Source organism: Centrocercus urophasianus, unplaced genomic scaffold (assembly GCF_019232065.1).
Source record: "Centrocercus urophasianus isolate 14NV4802_14NV808 unplaced genomic scaffold, USGS_Curo_1.0 seq_18, whole genome shotgun sequence".
Taxonomy (NCBI): Eukaryota; Metazoa; Chordata; class Aves; order Galliformes; family Phasianidae; genus Centrocercus; species Centrocercus urophasianus.
In genome coordinates, this window is record NW_024884733.1 from 3,075,631 (window position 1) to 3,094,939 (window position 19,309).

At 42.6% G+C, this 19,309-nt stretch overlaps 1 protein-coding gene across 1 annotated transcript in view; it reads right to left on the reverse strand.

Moving 5' to 3' along the window:
* Positions 1 to 19,309, reverse strand: part of RC3H1 (ring finger and CCCH-type domains 1) — a 56,917-nt gene that overhangs the window by 28,658 nt on the left and 8,950 nt on the right. Inside the window, exons 2-4 of the mRNA XM_042819418.1 lie at positions 9,231 to 9,596; positions 2,192 to 2,312; positions 1,019 to 1,258 (exon numbers count right to left, since the gene is read on the reverse strand). Of these exons, the coding sequence (XP_042675352.1) occupies positions 1,019 to 1,258; positions 2,192 to 2,312; positions 9,231 to 9,461 (592 nt within the window). The 5' untranslated portion in view covers positions 9,462 to 9,596. The remainder of the gene's footprint in view (positions 1 to 1,018; positions 1,259 to 2,191; positions 2,313 to 9,230; positions 9,597 to 19,309) is intronic.

Consider the following 19,309-nt stretch of genomic DNA (forward strand, 5'->3'; position numbering starts at 1 on the left):
AAAAAAAAAAAAAAAAAAAAAAAAAAAAAAAAAAAGAGAGAAAACCAAGGAAGGTCTCTGCACTGTTTCATGTCTCCCTGCAAGCAAGGGTAAGAGACTAGGCACAAACCACACACAGAGTTTGGGATATCAGATGATAGGAAGATTTCTTCATTCCTGTCTATCTTGATGATTTTTTAACATAAGTTTTTTAAGTGCACTGCTCTCATATCTTTCCCAGCAACAGAATACTGAGAGGCTAAAGAATGGCAAAGCTGGTTCCCATGCAGGTAAAAGAGCAATTAGTGCCCACACAAACAAATTAGGAGCTGTACCGCTACATATTTTGCTAGCAAATTAGCCTCAATGTTCCTTGCAGCAGAGCCAAAGCTAGCATCCCAAAGCTAGTCTTCTTCCACTTGTTTCAGTGGTAAAAAGCTTCTATTTTAAGAAACTGGCTTCTGATTCAAATAATTCTTTTTCTTCTGAGTTGGCACTCAAAGTGAACTCTCTTTCAAGCAACCAGCCTTTATACTGATTAGTTTTTAGCAAAAGCAGTTTAGTGTTCCATGCAAAAGAATTCAGATTTCTGAGTAACTTCTAAGCTTCTAAAAAGATATGTATACACAAACACCTGCAGGTACCAGATCGCTCCCTACAGCTGTTTTGTCTGCTTATTTCCCTTGGTTAGGAAAAGATGACATGTCTAGTTGCTGCCTTCCTGTTTCTAGAAAGATCCTGCTTCTCCGAAGGATAGCAGGAGAGACTACTTCCTATTTTATTGTAGCACAAAAACAGAAGGACATCGATTATTCTGAATTTTATGGAAAAATGCAAAAGCATTAAAAAGGTGAGAAAGCCCAGGACAGCAGCCCAATAGATACATCATTAATTCTGAAGACCTACAATTAAGAAATCAGGCCACAGCCTAAAAGAAAAGAAATCCCTCAATATCAGTCACAAGGATACCCATTTCTCAATCCTCCTCAATTCTGAATTGCTTCTAGAACAAACAAGTATTAAAAGCAACATCACCTACCCGGTCCAAGGAACTGGCATCCTCTGGCTCTCACTGCAGCCCAGAGGTTGGAAGAGAGCTGCTGAGGATTTTGATGCTGAAGAATGAGCTCTGTGACTGTTCTTTCACCAAGAGACCGCGCCGCACGCATGGCTCTGATCCGTCCTTCTTCCTCCACTAGCTGGCAGTGAACCAGTGTCACAAGTTTCCTTTGCATAGGACGACTCAGGACACTCTGAGTAGTACTGTTCAGACCCACACCTTCGAAGTAAAATGAGGGAGAAAAAGAATAAACTATCTCATATCTCCTTTTCCTGTGTCAGTTCTCAATTACTATGCTGGAGAAACACAAAACTAGTTTTTCTGATGCTACAGAAAAGGTGTATGAGTTTGTTTTGGTTAGTTTGTTTCACTCAGCATTAGAAGCTAACAGTCAGCCTTCCCACAGATTTATGCCTTGTTGATTGATTTGGCTCTCTAAGACGGTGCAGCCTCAAATGAATTCTCTCCCCATACTAGAAGTCTGTCCTGAGCTTTCTGCTATGGATTCCCAAGTGTCTCCTCAATGGTAAAATCATACTGCAGTCCTTCCCTTATTCACAGGCCGCAGGGATCACTGCCTTCTTTGACCACCTGTTTTCAGACATCAGTTTCTTGCCTGTGTTTCATCAGCTTCCACAGCTAGGAGGGAGTGACAGATTTTCTAAGTTCATCATATGTAAGGCAGATAAGATACAAAACTCTTGAATTCAGCTCTGATTTGCTGTGTTAGGATTATCCGCTGACCCTGCTCTTGTGTACGACCTTGTATAAACACAGTATTACTTCTCTTTTATGCTCCATATCCACTAACTTCCTTGTTTCAGTTTTTTTCCTCTGCCACAAACACGCTGCATTACAGTTATCTCAAAGCAAAGCAGAAGTCAAAAAATACTAATTTTTATTTTTACCTGATGTGCTTTGGGTTTCTTTACCAACGAATTCAGCTTTTTCCTCAGTATTATTTTTGACATAAAGGTTTTATCTATTTCCCATAAGTAAAGGCATGACCTTAATGCTCAGGAAAGCGGTTTCAATGTGGTTTTGAACTAGGTCTACGCCCATTTATCCCAAACAGACTAAATAGCACCTGAACAGTTTGTTACACATGGCATTTCCACCTATCATCTTCCCAGGAATCCAGGCAGGAATTACCTCTTGCGCTGCTGAGTGGTTTGAGGTACAATGCTAATTCTTCCACACATTTTTTGCTCTCCTCGTAATGCTTGGTATCTTCAGCTCCACTACATATAGTAATTGGCTGCTGTTCAGGAACCTGGAAAGAGATGACGTACATTTATGACAAATGCACAGAAATATCTGGCAGCCATGCTTACAAATATCAAATTAAGTTTGTTAATACCAAGTATTTCCTGTTTTGTTCTTTTCTGCATTTTTCTACATTAGCAAGCAATTTTTTCAGCTTTAGTAAACAAACTGCAAAAATCTACCAGTTAAAAACAAGATTAAACAGATGTAGAAAATTCATGATTATTGTATCAGATTTCTTTTATTTGGTGGCTGACAGGAAACAGAAACATGACAAGAGATATCAGCATTTTTTGCAATTATACTTTTTTTTTTTTGCTGAAGCCACATGCATACTGAGACATCCCCAAAGCTGGATGACCAAATACAGAACAGATCAGATGAACACTGATTTACAGGAAAGTGCAGATTCGCATCCAGGGCCTCACAGCTCTACAGTCATCCTGGGATAAGCAATCTGAGCTACTTGGATTAGTGGGAGAAAGATTTAGCAGCAAATATACTAGGCCACTCCTGCAATGTATTTTGCCCAGACCCAATTAATCAAGTAGTAAGAGGACATTATCCTACACAGCTTTATGAACACAAAGTCCAAGTGTTAAACTGACATCACAGGCCACGCTTGGTTTTATTATGTTTTGGTTATGGCACCTGTGCAAGTGTTCACCAGAAACCGACGTTTTTCAAAGGTATGTTGGATCCTAACCCCCAAAGTTTTATTTTTGTTGCTGTTTTCTCCAGTTGAATTCTTACAGCTTTAAACAAGTTTGGATGGACAGTACAGCACTGTACTAGGGCCTATAAGCAACACTATTCAGCAATCAATTCAATAAACACACAACAGCATCAAGAACTGGGGTTTCTCACAAGACTAACTGCAAGATTTTAGCATACACTACCCAAGTGCAAACAGACCTCAGACTTTGACTTCTATTATTTCCAACTCAATCCCCATCCCACCGGCAATAACATAATGCTAATCCTGTATAGCTGCTTACATGACCCTCAATCTAAAAGAGCAAGCCTTTAATGCTTGAGCTATGAACCCGCCAGCCTTCACATTTTATACAGCCATGCAGAGTACCATTACAATGGCAGCAGTGAACATAAGTAAAATACACACGCAAACACACATTTATGTTCATCACCATGCATACAAACAGGAGCTTCCCTGCTGATTTATGTAGAAAGCCATCTGTTCCAGTTAGAGGGGATGTCACTTCCACAGGCCCAGAAGACCAGCTGTGCCAGATGCTCATTCTGGCACACATCACAAAGTTACTACTTGCATCATTTTTGCTTCAAAAGTTGGTGACAAAAAAGTCTGCCAGTGTAACATACAGGCTGCAACAATTAGGACAGTTGATACCACCCCAAAAACAACACAAGATAGGATGCATCTGGCACTTTCACACCACTTACACGGGAAAACAACAAGCTTAATCACAGCAAGCCACGAAGGCTGGCCTGGATGCTTTCCATGGACCACAGCTAACTTGGGAAGGATTTTTTTTTTCCCTAGTTTCTATGCAAAAAAAGCTTTGAGCAGAAGATTTTGCAGCTGTGCCTTATGGAGGTCAGCCATAACTGTTTCAACTGCAGCAGCCTCAGCTGGACCGGATTACTGGGCTTTGGGAAACACACATTAGCACCTACAACATTTGCTTTCATGTTCACAGAACACTCCACCTCCTTCTCAAAGTTGCTGCCATTTTATCAGCCTGCTTCTGTCTGGGAAGTTACACAAGCAGAACTGGCTCATTGATCAAACAGCACACGCATCTCATGCATTTGTACTGAGACAGACGGTGCCCTATAGGGCAGTCCCTGCCCTATCTACTGCTGGAATGGGTTTTCTGCACAACTCCCACGTCCCCCTGCAAGCATTCAATCTACCAGCAGCAACAACTTGAAATGCAAGCAGAGCCTCACAGCAGCAGCAGCCATGGGGCAGAAATCATAGAATGGCTCGCTTAGCCCTGGATTTCAGTCAGGAATCAGGCAGGGTTGGTTCAGCATGCGTTCACAGCTGTGGTTTGGAACACTGTATGCAGCACAACACAGCCCACCAGACGCTCTTGCAGAAGCTCACAGAAAGCTTCCCCTTTCCCAGGACAAAGTTGGCACAGGAAAACCTGCCAAGAGTTAACAAAGCTATTCAACTCTGCTTATCTGCACATCACTGCTATTTCTCCTCCTTGCAAAGGAAGCTTTAGTGTAAAATCCAAAAGAGCAGCTCAAAAGAGATGCAACGTTCATCTTAAGCTGAAGCAAGCATCGCGTAGAACAATAAAACAAGATGCTTATTTTGTGGTTTCAGGAGTCTCAGGAGATGAAAATACCTTTCTTCTCACACACACAACACCACTGAAGATGGAGCACCTCACAGCAGAGCTTGTGAGTAATTTGTCCTTTTGCTGGTACTGCTATATGCAGTTCCATTTCTCCCCACGCATTTATCGTTGTAACGATTGTAAGAACAGCACTGACCAAGAGAAAAACAGTACAGCCACAGTTTATGAAAGTCACATGAGAGCTGAATGTTAATTCTGGCTTTGTCAAGCAGTCGCTGGAGGACAACTGAGAAATCACTCAAGTTCAAAGCATTTTCACTTCCCCTTCTCAAAATATCTTTCCAAGAGCAGGCCGGACGCCACAGTCCCTTCTGTTTATGCCTCTTGAGAACCTTAAAATAGATGCCTTGCAGAATGAGTTCATGATTTTCATCCTCACTCAATATTCCATTTTCTCAGACACCACACCCTTCGCAGTTTTCACTGCAAGTACATTTACATAATATCACAGACATCTCCCAACAGAGAACAAGACCGGAAAAATAATCTCAGATGCTTTATTACTTTCAACTTGTGTTCCTTTTGAGTACATCTGCCTTGGCAATGAGTGCAGAATGGCAGCGTGGCTGTGGGAAGAGGCAGGTTGTGACACATGAGTAGGTGACCAGGAAAGCATGCCGCTGCACCACCTCATACCAGGCAGAGATACGGAATTGGCAATTTAGCTGTAATTTCATGAAGGATGTCAGCTTGAGTTGTCACTAATTACCATCAGATATTTAACTGCACAGAACAAAAACATGCTGAGCGGACCAAATCCCACTTTGTCTGGTATGAAAACTGTTTTACCCCACTCTTATCCTCCTACAAACGTGCATCTTGCTTCCTGTCAGCAAGAAACAGTTAAAAATACAAACCAACACGACTACAGTCTTCTGTCTTCAGTTCCTCAAGAGTTTTCACCAGAGATTTGTGAAGGGTCCTGCAGAAAGCTCCTTTTTTGTGACACCTCATTTCACCAAAATTATCAAGTAAGCTGCTAATACAAGCTCTGAATTTGTAATCTTCCTCCTTCTTGTGGGCTGTCACTTCATGACATTCCCACATTCCCTCTCCATACACACAATTGCATTGCCTAATGTCTGGAATTGTATTTATCACAGGTGACTACAATAGAAATTGAAGTGCCACAGGAACTTTTCCCACTTGACACCACCTGTCTGGTTTTGTATGGCACAGAAAAGAGGAGGGAAGAAATGAGATGACAGATCCATGACTGTGCACCTTCAAAACACTGGACCAGTGAATGCTTAAAGCAGCCACACAATAGCAAGTCATCTGTGGATGCTTGAGCAGTCAAAATTCAAAACTTAATTCCATTAGAAATAGGCTTAAGAGATTTCTTCTCTACTTGAGAAGTTTAAAAAGTTTTGAATCCATTCCTATGAATGCTCTAATAAAGCCTTTCTGATTTGTACTAACAACCACTGTCCGTCTCTTTCTTCACTTCTTCTCTTAGCTCTTACTTAGGTGCTCAGATATTTCCAGCTCTCTCAAGGACAGCAACTGCCTCCTTCCCCCCACCTCACTCGTGTGTGCTGAACCACGTGGCCACTGCTCCAGAACTCACCCTGCACCCACTGCTGATGTGCACCATGCTACAGCAGGAAAGCAGAAGGGTTAATTTTCACATCAAGCATGGCTTTAAAACAGGCAACAATTTCACTCATTGGAAAATGATTGGGAGAGCCAAAACTGACAAACAAGCAGTAACTCAAAGAAGAAACTGACACTCTCCAGTGCTAACCAGCTCTTCAGGAAGTTAATGCTGTTGCCAGAGAAACAGGCACCGCTCCTCTTGGTGCCCATGTGACAATTGTAGCCCATTTTCCCTGCTTACTTCACCCACTGTGCCTGTGTGAAAGCCAGCCAATGTGATTCGTCCTGGAATCCTATCACTGCTGCCAGTCACAGCAGAATAGATTTGTTTCTTCAAACTGCTTGCTCTCTGCCTCCAGCAAAAAAGCACACAACGCTTCTAAGTGTGTACTTCTCAAAAGCTTCCCCAAAGGGAAAAGAGCAAACTGTTCTTTCTTCTCCCAAATAAAAGCTATAATTGTGTTCCTTCTAAAATGAAGCCTCTTTTATGGAATTCATCACTTAAAAATAAAGTATTACTGGTTTTCCTGGGCTCAGGTTCAGGTGTACAGTTTGCTGGAAATTAGGGGAGGTTAAAGACATACAGCCTACTAAAACTACTAAGCCACAAAGTGGAACAAGAAAATGGATTTTGTTTCACACCAAAATTGATGATTCTACTCATTTCATAAACTGGATTTGCTGCTCACAGATCGTTTTTGTTGATGTATGCAAAAGAGCCCATCTTCTTAAAAGGACAGAGTTCAAAGTTAACATAGTTTCTCTGTACTCTTTCTGTCCTTTAGCCAAGGTTTTTTTTTTTTTTTTTTCCTCCTTTGTAAAACAAGTCCAAAACAAGTCCAGACTTTAAAAAGACCAGAGGAAAAAAAGCAGCCATTTCCCTGTCCTTCACAGAAAAGTCGTCTAATTATTTTATAGTACTCCAGAGTCTGGTAAACACTCCCAGAGGTGCCAGGAAGGGGAAGGGAAAGTAAAAGAAAGGAGAGTGAATTATACTAAGTGCTGATTTCACTTAGAGCACTAGAAAGTGCTCACTGAAACTAGGAAATCAGGGCGCTGTGTGTGTGTATGCGTTTATCTCATGGGGAAAGTGCACGTGTGTACTAAAAACTGCTAAGATCACCATTATTGTTTAGTTAACAGAATGCAGCTGGCAGCATCCATACAGGAACGGATGGCAATCACAAGGCAAGAGAATACAGACTCCTTTAGTAGCATTTGCAGCTTTTAAGGACGTTATGAAACAAGGTTATATGAATCTTCACTATATGAAGTATAAGATAGAAGAAGACCAAAGAAATATGCCAGTAAGTTCAAGTCTGAAGCTAGAGTTCAGAAGGCTCTCAAGATAAATACTTACCACACTATTCTTCATAGCTCACACACAAACAGATGAGGAAATTCTGGTTGGCTAACTAGCAAAACCAGAATAAAATTCTCCATTACTTGTAACAGGGGGCAGGGTTTTTTTTTCATCTCATTCCAGAGGGCTTATTTTTGTGGAAATTCTAATTTAAGCTATCACAGCTTCTTTACATGAAGTGCACACAAAACAACTGAACAAATGCAGAACGTTTACCACAAGTGTGAACATCTGGATACAACCAGAATTATTTCTGGATCTCCAGAGAAAAGGGAGGAATATATAAAGGAGAAGGGGAGAATGAAGAGAATGATAAATATTCATGGCATCACACAGATTTCACAGTGCTTGGACACTCTTCAAAGATGGAGCATGTACACATTCATTACAGAAATGGCAGCACAGGGACTTATTACCTTCTTCTGCAGAGTGACATGAATCACCAGTACAGTGATAAACAGAAATCAATTTTTAATCTTCTGATACAAGTTCTAGACCAATACATAGCAAGAAAACAAGAAATAAGCTACACTCCTCGATAAATCAAATGAAAACAAGAAGTGGCAAAACCACATCTGGATCTAAGTCACAGAATCTAACGAGAAGCATCGTAGCAACATATTAGCTTCCCCTTTTTATAGCTCCTCTGGAATACAACTCATCTCTTTTCCTTGAGCTGTGCACTTCCCTGAATTTTCTGCTGCCTCTTCAACTCAGCTGAATCCAGGCAGCTGAGCAGCAAACAGAAAACAATGACCACTCTAAGATAACCGCATTCCTTCTACATTTTTGTCCTTACTCATAAGTTAGACATGATCACCCCTGCTTGCCCTTATCTCACAGTTCTGTCCAGCCTTGGCAGGTACAGATCACAAGAAATCACTGGTGAACTAATCAGTAAGCTTACACTAATTTAAGTCTGCACTGCAACTGATGAACTGGCCACATCCTTGCCCTTTTCCCTGGGCTGCCAGTAGTACCAGTGCTGCAGGACTACTCACGCACTTCATTACAATTCAGCTGACCCCTGAGTAACCTTTGAGCAGAAAGACCATCTTGGGCAGCCTCCCTGATTCACCTTTGTGAGTTTATATTAACGTGCCAGCTCACAAAGTTACACTTTCAGAGTACAGTTTCAAATTAAACATAAGGCAGTACAAAGGTTGCTACCAGAGGGGTCTGTCCCACTTCTTCCCCCCACGTCCTGCTTTTGGGCCAGCTGATTATGAGAGCCCATTGGGTCATCCAGGCAAAGCAAGTAACCTACTCACAAAAGAAAAATGGCTTTCCAGATCTGACACTGATCCTGATCCAGCTCATCCTTTCAGCAGAGTCTGGCTAAATACAACTTAAGCAAGAAGGAAGAGAACAGAACCAGCCCTTTGTGGTGACAGCCCACAGTTACACTAAATCACAAGCACAAAATTAGTCAGTGACTGGCAGAAGCAAGATCTGAACTGCTGTTCCAGCCATCTTGTCTACAACACGTCACAGCTCAAAACCTGTAATCACCAAAGAGATGCCTACACAGTTACATCTTCAATCAGTAATTGTTTTCCTTCTTTTTATGAGGACAACACGGGAAGAAGTAATAGAAAAGCACTGTTACCTGAGCACCCACGAGCTGCAGCAAGGCTGAGTTCACAGGAAGAAGTTCAATATCTGTGTTGATAGTGGTCTGGTCAAAAGGGCACGCCTTACGGTGGAGCTTGTTGAGGCACATCTTGCAGACAGTGTGGCCACAACCCAAGCTGATGGGCTTCCGAATTGTTTCGTCAAAAGTCTGTGTGCAAATTGGACAGGAGAGAAAATCCGTCCACTGTGGAGCTTGTACAGGCATTGTTTCAGGAGTTAATTGACAAGACAAAAATCTAAAGCAGATTCCACTGGAATCAAAATCTTCGAAAAAAAAGTCTGTTTGCTTTTAAATATCTTCTGTAAGTACAGACAGTCAGCACATAGTGTGAAACATAACCTGGAAGAAAACAGAAACAGAGAATTAGCATTCTCTACCGGAACAGGCATCTGAAATCCTCTGTGCTACGTGAATACCACTTGTAGAGGTAGAGCTGAACTAGGAGTGCAGTTCTGATGTTAAACAGAGGATTCAGTCATGACTTGTTTTAATTCCAGCTATTTTCTGGCACTGGAAAAGACACTTAAACCTTCCTGCTCTTATCCATCTTAGGAAAAAAAAAACAAAAAACCAAACAAATCAAGATAGTTATCTTACGAAAGATATAAGGCTAGATTAATTACCTTTCAAATTTTTACGTTTTTCTTTACAAATGATTCAATTAGCATTAACTAGATCTGAATCAAAACAAGACAGCTTTCAAAGTGCTGCTGTATTGATTCCACCTAAACATTTTTTTTTTCAAGTATTCACTAGAAGTTTCAGTAATTTCACCCAAAAGCTGAATCACAAGCCAGCTTCCTCTCAAGCTCAGGAGCTCTGGATTGGCACATGATGACTCTGTGAAAGCACCTGAGATGCCACAGCCTCAGAAGATGGACGTATGGCTCAGGGTTACGGTCAGACACCACAAGCACACAATGCAGTCACACACAGTGCCAGGCATTTACAACTGCTGCAACACCACCAGACTGCAGCTGATCTATATGCCCCCATGGAAGCGTTTGGGGCCAGGCTGGATGGGGCTGTGAGCAACCTGGTTTGGTGGGAGGTGTCCCTGCCTATAGCACGGCGTTGGAACTAGATATTCTTAGAGCTCCATTCCAATTCAAACCATCCTATGATTCTACATGGAGCTACATTATCCCACATGGACCTACCTGGCCACACCTCCCATGCCCTGGGAATCCCCATGCATTACTGAGTGCAATTCTGCACTGACAGCTTGCCCTCAGTCTGTCAACCACAACAAGAATTTACAGAAGTCACTGTCAGCTGTAAGAGCCGGAACTATTTCTCAAATACCCTTTTCTAACCTTGATCTATATCATTAATTGCCATAAAAGCAGAGCTACATCATGTGTGCGATGGGAAATATGAAAGAGCAAATGTGAGAGGAGGTTATATGAAAAGAATCATTACCAGAAGCAAAATTGGTAATGAAAAAAAAAAACATTCTGATGCCTGGCTTGCTTTCTTTCATCAGTGAAGGCAGCAGAAAGCAACTCAGGTCACACTGAACTACTACTAAACAGATTTTTCTAAACCAATCACTTCTCTACAAGTCATTGGTTTAGGTTCCATACTGAGGTGTGAGCACTTGCTTGCTATTATTTGTTTAAATAGAAGCAAACCTAGCAACCTCTGAACAAATCTTAGCTTAAAAAACAAACACACAACTCAAAGGCAGAAAGAAACTTCAAGTTAGAACTTGTGCAGTTTAGAATCAAAGCATTTTGAAATGGCAACAAAAATCTGATGCCAAAACAGAGACTGAAAAGCCTGAGGCCTTTGTTCCAGAATTTAGCACAATGCGGTTCACGCTTAACATCATTTTGCCAGGGCAAACAATGAACAGTTACAAGTTAAGCTTTTAGCCATGTTTCAACAGTGTATCTAAAGCCTGGTTCTACAGCTAATGAAAAATAATTACATCTATCATCAACAGATGCACAATGCCATATATTGTAGTCTGCTAGGCAGCCAACAAGGAACCACGAGGAACTCAGCACTGCCCAGTCAGACGGCACTGAGGAACAGGCACTGCAGCTGTATGAGCACCTAGGTATTCCATATCCCATTAGAACCTGCAGTAGGTATTACCTTGAAATATCACAAGACCTTTCTGCAAAGAGCAGCATACAGCTTCATAAACCTAGTGCAAGTACTGCCGTGTTGTGAAATACCACTCGGTGCTCACAGCTTAACAGCTGAATCACACTGCTTCCTTTCCATCATGCTGCTATTAAAAGATCCACCAACAGCCTCCCAGTCTCCTCTCCAATTCAGAAATGATTTGAACAGCCTATGTGAAACACTGATTATTAACCACTATGTTAATCCAAGCATTAACAAAAAGAGCAATTTTTTACTAACTGAGAAAATCTAAAACCAGATGCTTATGTGAAACCACACTGCCAATGCACAAAGGTAGGCATGGACATGCAGGCTTCGCTATCCCACTTTCTCAACTGGAGAAAATGAGTTGACACGCTTTAACACAAGAGTTAATTAATTTAAAAAATAAACAGAGATGTTGTTCATACCCATGCCTCTGGCCACTCAAGAAAACCAGTGTAACAAAATAGATAATTTATTTACAGTCTTAACATTAGGATAAGTTTTTGCTTTCTAGTCTGGGAAGGGTTTTGAAGGGCTGGATAATAACAAAGGAGGCAAAGCTCACAGCTAAGCACACAGAACAGTCCTTGCATGCACTGGCCAGCCGGGCTAGAATGGCCTTCACACACATACAGCCCCAGCAGTGGAAACGCAACAACTCCGGGGCACCAGGCGGCAGCTCTCCCCATCACAGGCTGCCCTCCAGCCCCTGGCTGCAAGCACCCACAGCCCCAGACTGGTGCCTAAATGCTAGAGGCCACTGGTAGCACTGACAATAGAAAGTACGGCTGGGAGAAACCTCAGGAAACCACCCACTTTTGCATGGTCTAACTGCTGAAACAGATGGCTAACTGGCTTGAGACAGCCAACCTTTCCCCACAGAGGAAAGGAATAGCTGTGTGAGCAACAAGCCCTGCTCTGCTAACAAATCTCCCTGCTGCTCAGCATAGAGCTAACTCCAGTGCCACATACAGTGGGAATGACATCGCAGGGACTGACAACTCTGAGCTGTGCGTATGCAGGTTGACCCTGAGCTAAGCCTTCCACAGCTGCCCACGTACACAGCTTTGGTCTCACTGCTGGGTCCTCATCCTCAGCACCAAGCAGAGTCACACACTGAAATACAACTTAAATCCCACCCAGATGCACCACAGGCAGATGGCGTGTCAGTAAGCAGTGAGGTGAGGTAAGAGATGTCTTCTTGCAAGCTTTGCAACCTGCTACAACCTTGAAAATAACAGGAAAAGTACTCTCTAACTTGATACAACAAGCACACGAGCAAACACAAGCTACAATAAAACAACAGAAATGAGACAGCTTCAATCACCCCTCCAGAGTCACGCTGGAGGTACGAAACCTCACGAGCAAAACCCAGACTGCAGCCATTTAGGAAGACAAACCCATATAAAAAAAAAAAAGCCTCTCCCCATAACATTCCGACTTTTTAACTCATCCCTTCCATTCTCTTTCCTGCTTTAACTCCCAGTATTACATACACACACACCTACACACAAACACACACACTTCTTTAAGCATGACTGAGGAAAATAAGGACATGCCAGAAGAAAAGATGAGAAAACACAGCCCCAGCACACAGCCCATCACGTGCGCTGCGTCACGCACAGCCCGCAACAATCGCAGCTTGTCAGCTGGAGGCAGATGACTCAGCACCCTACAGCACCACTCCTGCCCTTTCAGGATATGCATCACCAAGAGCACTACCTGCTCCTCCATTCCCACCTCTCCCTTTACGGCATTTCTCTAAGCTTTCCTACCCCGGCAGTGTGAGCTCTGGGACGTTTGCAGATGGAAATTGTGGATAATGGTAACTTTTCTTGCCTGCTTTTCTTTCGGTCCTGAAGCTGTATTATTTCTGCCGAGTCTCAGAAACAAAACAAGCAGAACTCCCTGCACCACTGAACGTACAAGTAAGCTTATTTAGTGCAAAGCTTAATGCAAAAGCAGCTCCTCGCTGCCAAAACAAACATAGCTGTGCCAACTGATCTGCTCAAGCAAATACGGCTCTTGGCTGATCTATAGTTTAATCTAATAAAGCATACACCGCTTGATTAATTCTTTCAAAGACTCTTACTGCTCGGCAGTAATAAAACAATTCTGAGAAAGAGCAACCTGGCCAAAGGCACAGGGCTGGTTCTGTGATACATTAATAAACCTCTGAAGCTCTAGGTGAAAAACAAATCAACCTAAATGAAGGAATAGATAACACCGAACCATCTATCTGATAAGAGGAAACAGATGCACACAGCACAGCCCTACCCAGCAACTGCCACACAAACACCCCAAGACTCACCAATGCCTCACAAGGCATATTTAAGTATTTCTCCCATTCCAACGCAGCACGTAATAAACAGCATTTCTGAGAGTGCAGAAATGTATTTCTTTTCTTTCCTGAAGGGAAGCACAGCACCTAACGCTTCAACAAGTCCTGAATCTCATCTTAGGGAAAAGCTGACAAGCCGACCCCTGGGAAATGCCGACCAGCCACAAGTAACCAGTTGATTATACAGACAAGGCAGTTCCCCAAAAGCACACTGAAGCGACACACACTAACAGCACACACAGCCACCCAAGCAGGCTGCACAACGGGACAAACACTGGCCAGCATTCTCTGTATCTAGTTCCACAGAAAAGCCTCTGGGGAAATAAGAGGAAAAAAAAAAGGGGAAAGAGACAGCCCATGCCTGAGCAGGGAATAGAAGGCAGAAGAAAAAGCTGCTTACCTCTGCCTGGGGAGCTCCATGAACACCACTAATACAATAACCCAGAAGAGTATTTCCGACAGGCTGAGCTCTCCCCCCCCAGTCTTTGCTCTCTGAAACTCTGCTGCACACCCTCGAGTGACGCCAAGCTCCTCGCTTCCTCATTCCTGCCCTGCTGCACGCATGCCCAGCCTGCTCGCTCCCAGCGCAGCCCTCAGCAACACAAGGCAGGGATTCCCACCCCGCTCAAATCCCAGAAGCCTGTGTGTAACACCTTCCTATTCTTCTTTCCAACCCACAGAAAAACCAACAGGCTCCAGTGACGTAAAGCCTCTTAGAAAAAATAGTAATAGCAAATTATCAACACCATCAAAATTCTGCACCAAAAGCACTGAAGCTCAGTTAAACCAGACTCAAGGTTTGCTTTCTCTTAGCCTCAGTAATATAGCTGAACAATGAAGGCTTTCATTCAAAATTATCTTATTTGGTCATCTGTAAAGTTCCTTGGGAAAATGGGGCTGCTTAAGGTCAAGACATTATACTTGTGCAATTTCCTGGCTTGTCACAGCACAAGGGAGTAGGGTGGAGGAATATCACATCTCTCTTCAAGTACCTCTCCGACAGAAAACCTAAAACTAATTTGCAATGATTTACAATTCACACATCCTGTGAAGCAAGGAAGATGCCTTCCTATGGACTATAAAACTTCAACAGAGTTGTTCACTCTGTTTTCCACAGGAGAAAAAACAAAACACAAAAGGAATGAAACCTAACAAATCATCTTCTCGACTCCTTGTTCTCTTTCACCAGTCTCATTCCATCAGGACAAGAGCACTGAAAGGCAGTGTGCATGGAAAGGAGGTCCTGCTCACCCTGCCCCACAGCACAACCCTGGACGTGGCCCCAGCAGTGCACTGTCAGGGATGCCACAAGTGCCTACCTTTGTAACTTCTGGGTGGTATCAGACATCTCTCACAGCTCATTTAAAAGAAAGGGGAAGCGACCAACCCTTCATAGCAAATGGTTTCATGGCCTATTACCTAGGAAAAATTTCCTACCAATCATAAGGAACCTCAAACCCACAGATGATTAAAGCTAGGGAATTAAGAGCAGACAAGCAGGTCCAGAACACGCTCCCTTCAAATTAAGACTTCTTGCATATTTCAATGCAGATGACTATCTCCAGCAGCACAACGATTAAACCAGGATTTAAAAAATAAATTAAGGAAAGAATCAATCAGATCAACAGCAAAAAGCACTTGAAATATCCACAGCTTTCAGAATGCACTCAGATTCAACTGGTCACAACGTATCAAGAGCCACCAACTCTGCTCTCCAGAAGCCACAGCAACCAGACACTTCTACACCCAGAAGCAGAGCCATGTTTGATGAGCTGCCATCTAAACACACCAACAAAAGAATGGCAAACACTAACCTGCTCCCAAGAGCTAATGCCGAAGCAATTCATGTGCCCCCAGCCAACAACACTGTGACACTACTGAGCCTGAGACTTCTGTAAGTCATTCCTTATCTATCCCAGGAGACTGAAACAGAAGGCAAAGTTTCTGCATCCAGGGGGACTGTTCTCCCTATGACATTTTGCAGAACTTACACAAAAGCCTACATTGCAGAACATACACATTAACATCTACTTCTATATATAAATGCAACCTTTTAATAAACACAAATGTGCAGAAATACGGCTGAACAGCAACTACACAAATATATCATTTTAACTGAAACAGGGCAACAAACCAGTTTGTGTGAGCTCACAAACACCTCATCTGAAAAGTAATGTAAGCAGCAGGAAACTGAAGAGACAGAGATTGGAAGCAGGTAGTAAGCTACAGGTGGTAAATACTTCAGTTGCATGGGCACAGCTCAAAGAACAGGGATCAGGGAACTGGAGCACCTCCCTACAAAGACAGGCTGAGGGAGCTGGGCTTGTTCAGCCTGGAGAAAAGAAGGCTGTGGTGTGACCTCATTGCAGCTTTCAGTACCTAAAGGGAGCCTACAAACAGGAGGGGAGTCAACTCTTTGAAAATGTAGATAACAGCAGGACAAAGGGAAATGGTTTGAAGCTGAGGGAAGGAAGATTTCGGTTGGATATCAGGGGGAGGTTGCTTGCTATGAGCGTGGTGAGGTGCTGGAACAGCTGCCCAGAGAGGCTGTGGATGTCCTGGATGTCCCGTCCATCCCTGGAGGTGATGAAGGCCAGGTTGGATGGGGCTGGTATTGAATGTGGAGGTTGGTGGCCCTGCCTGTGGCAGGTTGGAGGAGTTTGGAGATTCATCATCCTTGAGGTCCCTTCTAACCCAGGCCATTCTGTGATGCTGTGAGAGAATGTATCAGAGATCAAAATCATGAAATTTGCATCACTCCTTTCTATGCAGGAAAACCTGCACTGACCTGACTACTACTATAGGTGTTCCGTAACTGAAAAGTAAACATAGGTAAGGGGTGAGGAACCAGAAACTCATCACCACTACAGCTCCCAGTACCTTGCAGGGCTTCAGGAAACAAGGATGTTAAGCACCCATTTGAAAATTTGGAGTCAGCAGTTCCTCCTGAGCTTTTTTACCCCTTCCAGTCCCTTTAACTTGGAGCTGGTTTTTCTCCTCATTCAGTAGGTACTGCCCCCATTGTAAAAGCAGATAGCAAACAGCCTTACGTTAATAACTGTTTACATAACAGGAGTCTCTAATAAACCTTTGGTTACTGTATTTACCTCCAAACGCCGTTTAATTTGGAAGAGTGTATTTAAACATCAAAAAGAACTTTTAATAAAAGCATCAAGTAAAACAAAGTTACGAATTTTTAAAAAACAGAAACCTATGGAAGCACTGCATACCTGCCCATGTTTTTATCCAAGAGCTGTTTTTATAATCAAAAGAAGAGATCTCCTATTTTCTGCTGTATACAAAACAAACTCTAGACTACTGTGATTTTATTTCAAAGGGCAATGGAGCACCTAGTGCACTGGCATGCTTTTCACCATAACAGAGATTCCTAAATAGGTTTTTTTTTTGTTGTTTTGTTTTTTTTTTAAAACTCACTGAACCTCATAATTCTATTGTGTGTTACACCCTCCTCTATCTAATACTTCTGAGGCAGAAGTATTAAACTACATCAGCTTCAGGATTTCAACTGCTCTTCTCCTGCACTTCTTCAGTCAACAATGCCTATCGCTTCTGCATTAGCGTGACACTGGATGGTGCATCAACTTTGGAAAAGAAATGCAGGTTTGAGAACAGTTGTCCAAACACTGCTTTGCTTACTATGACACCACAACCATAGCCACTGCTTCCAAGAAGTAATGCTGGCACACCGAGGAGATGCCAATGGAGTGTAATCTGAATTTCCCCCATTTTTCTCCCTGCTTGCAGCTCAAGCCTCCCTTCATTTGCCGAGTCAAGAGCTGAAAGGAGTACTGTTAGAAGCTGTTGACTGGAAATACCCACATTGTAAACAAAGACCAAATCACAACCTCTGCCCACAAATGGGATTCTCCAGTTAAGGTCTAACACTGCAGCAACAGAACTTTATCTCCACTAAGACACCAGATAATTATCTGTGCTGCTCACAAGCTAAAAAGGGCTAACCATCTTATCCCTGTGAGGACTGAATCACCCAGACTTACATTTTAACACCACAATCAAAGAAGACAGATAATTAAATACACTAATTAAAGCTCTTTGGTGTTTTCAGTGCAGTTTCATATACAGCTTATGCTGGGGCAAATCAGAACCACATCACAGCAAGGCAGCAGCACCACAGCCCAGCATTCTTACATCCCTTCCATGTCCCAGCTCTACACCCGACACATCTGTCTCATCTATACCAGGGACCTTGTTCTGATAAAACCAAATCCCTTTGCATCCCATGTCAGCTCCTTATAGACTCCAAAGCTGCTCCAGTTTGGCTGACTGGTCAAGAAGTCCCGAAAACATAAAGGAAAGAAGAAGGGAGAAGGGAGCCAACTGCAAGCCACATTTTGCATCAGTGCAGTTTTATGAAGTTTTTAGAAGGATCTTCATGAGCAGCTTATTGCATAAGGGCAAGGGCAACAGACTTTAAAAGTGTGTCTTATGCAATGAGATCTGTTTCTAAAGTACTAGCTTTTTTCACCTATATATTTAAACTGTGCTAAATCCCAGCACTGAGAATAGCAGTCTGGCATGATGAAAAGAGGTGAAATGGAACACAGAACTCAAATGAACACAATTAATGGAATTCTTCCTTTAGGAAGGTAAAAGCAATCATGTGAATGTTCCAGTAACTAACAGAAAAAGAGGTCACTGAGACCAAACTCAGCCAGATACCCCCTTCTGGCAACCATTGCAGTAGCTTCACTGATAATAACAGGGGGAATATTCAGATAAAGAACGTAAGTTTCACTGAGTATTGTGCTTGTTTCCGTGACACAGGCTGCAATTGCATCTCATTAACCACTCAGTCTACACTGGGGCTCTGGTGTCATCCAAGGTTAAGCAGCAGCTCCTTGCAGTAATGGCAGGGAGCCTGGAGAGTTTCAGCTCTGTTGTAACTGTTGGATTAAGAAAAAATAAAAGACAACAATAAAAGAGTCAAACAAACTGTTCCAAAGGTTTTCTCCATGCCTGAGCAGTTTCGTTATAAAAAAGTTAAACACTGTGCAACACAGACAAAGCTGCTCAACATTTCCAAGTAGTTTTAAATTACCACGCACACACAGCTTGAAAGACTTCAAACAGCAGCAGGAGAGTCACACCACCTTTGCTGAAAAGCAGGTTCATTCAGGTACTTCTGACTCACAGTGTAATTGAGCCTGATCTGCCTTATGCTACTGGCACCTAGTGATTCAATTTGTAGTACTGCTAAAAAGAGCAGTCCCAGGGGCCAGAAATAGCCTGGAGCAAGCTACAACTTCTGAATGTGGTATTTCACCTAACTTGCAATTATTAAACAAAACCTCACATTTATTTCTTATTTTTGCTTTGCTGTTAGTCTCACCTTCCAGATTTATAAATAGTGCCTCTTCTTTGCAGCTTTAAGATTATTAAAAACAATACTTGCGTGGTTCTGGCGAGTGGAAACAAGCAGGCTTAAGTCTCAGCATTTCCATTAACTGCTTATTCCTATCCAACGACTGACATTTCAGAGCTAAACCACAAAAAAAGAACACTAGTTGATATTTTTTGATTTAAGTACACCAAACCATAAAAGACAGCC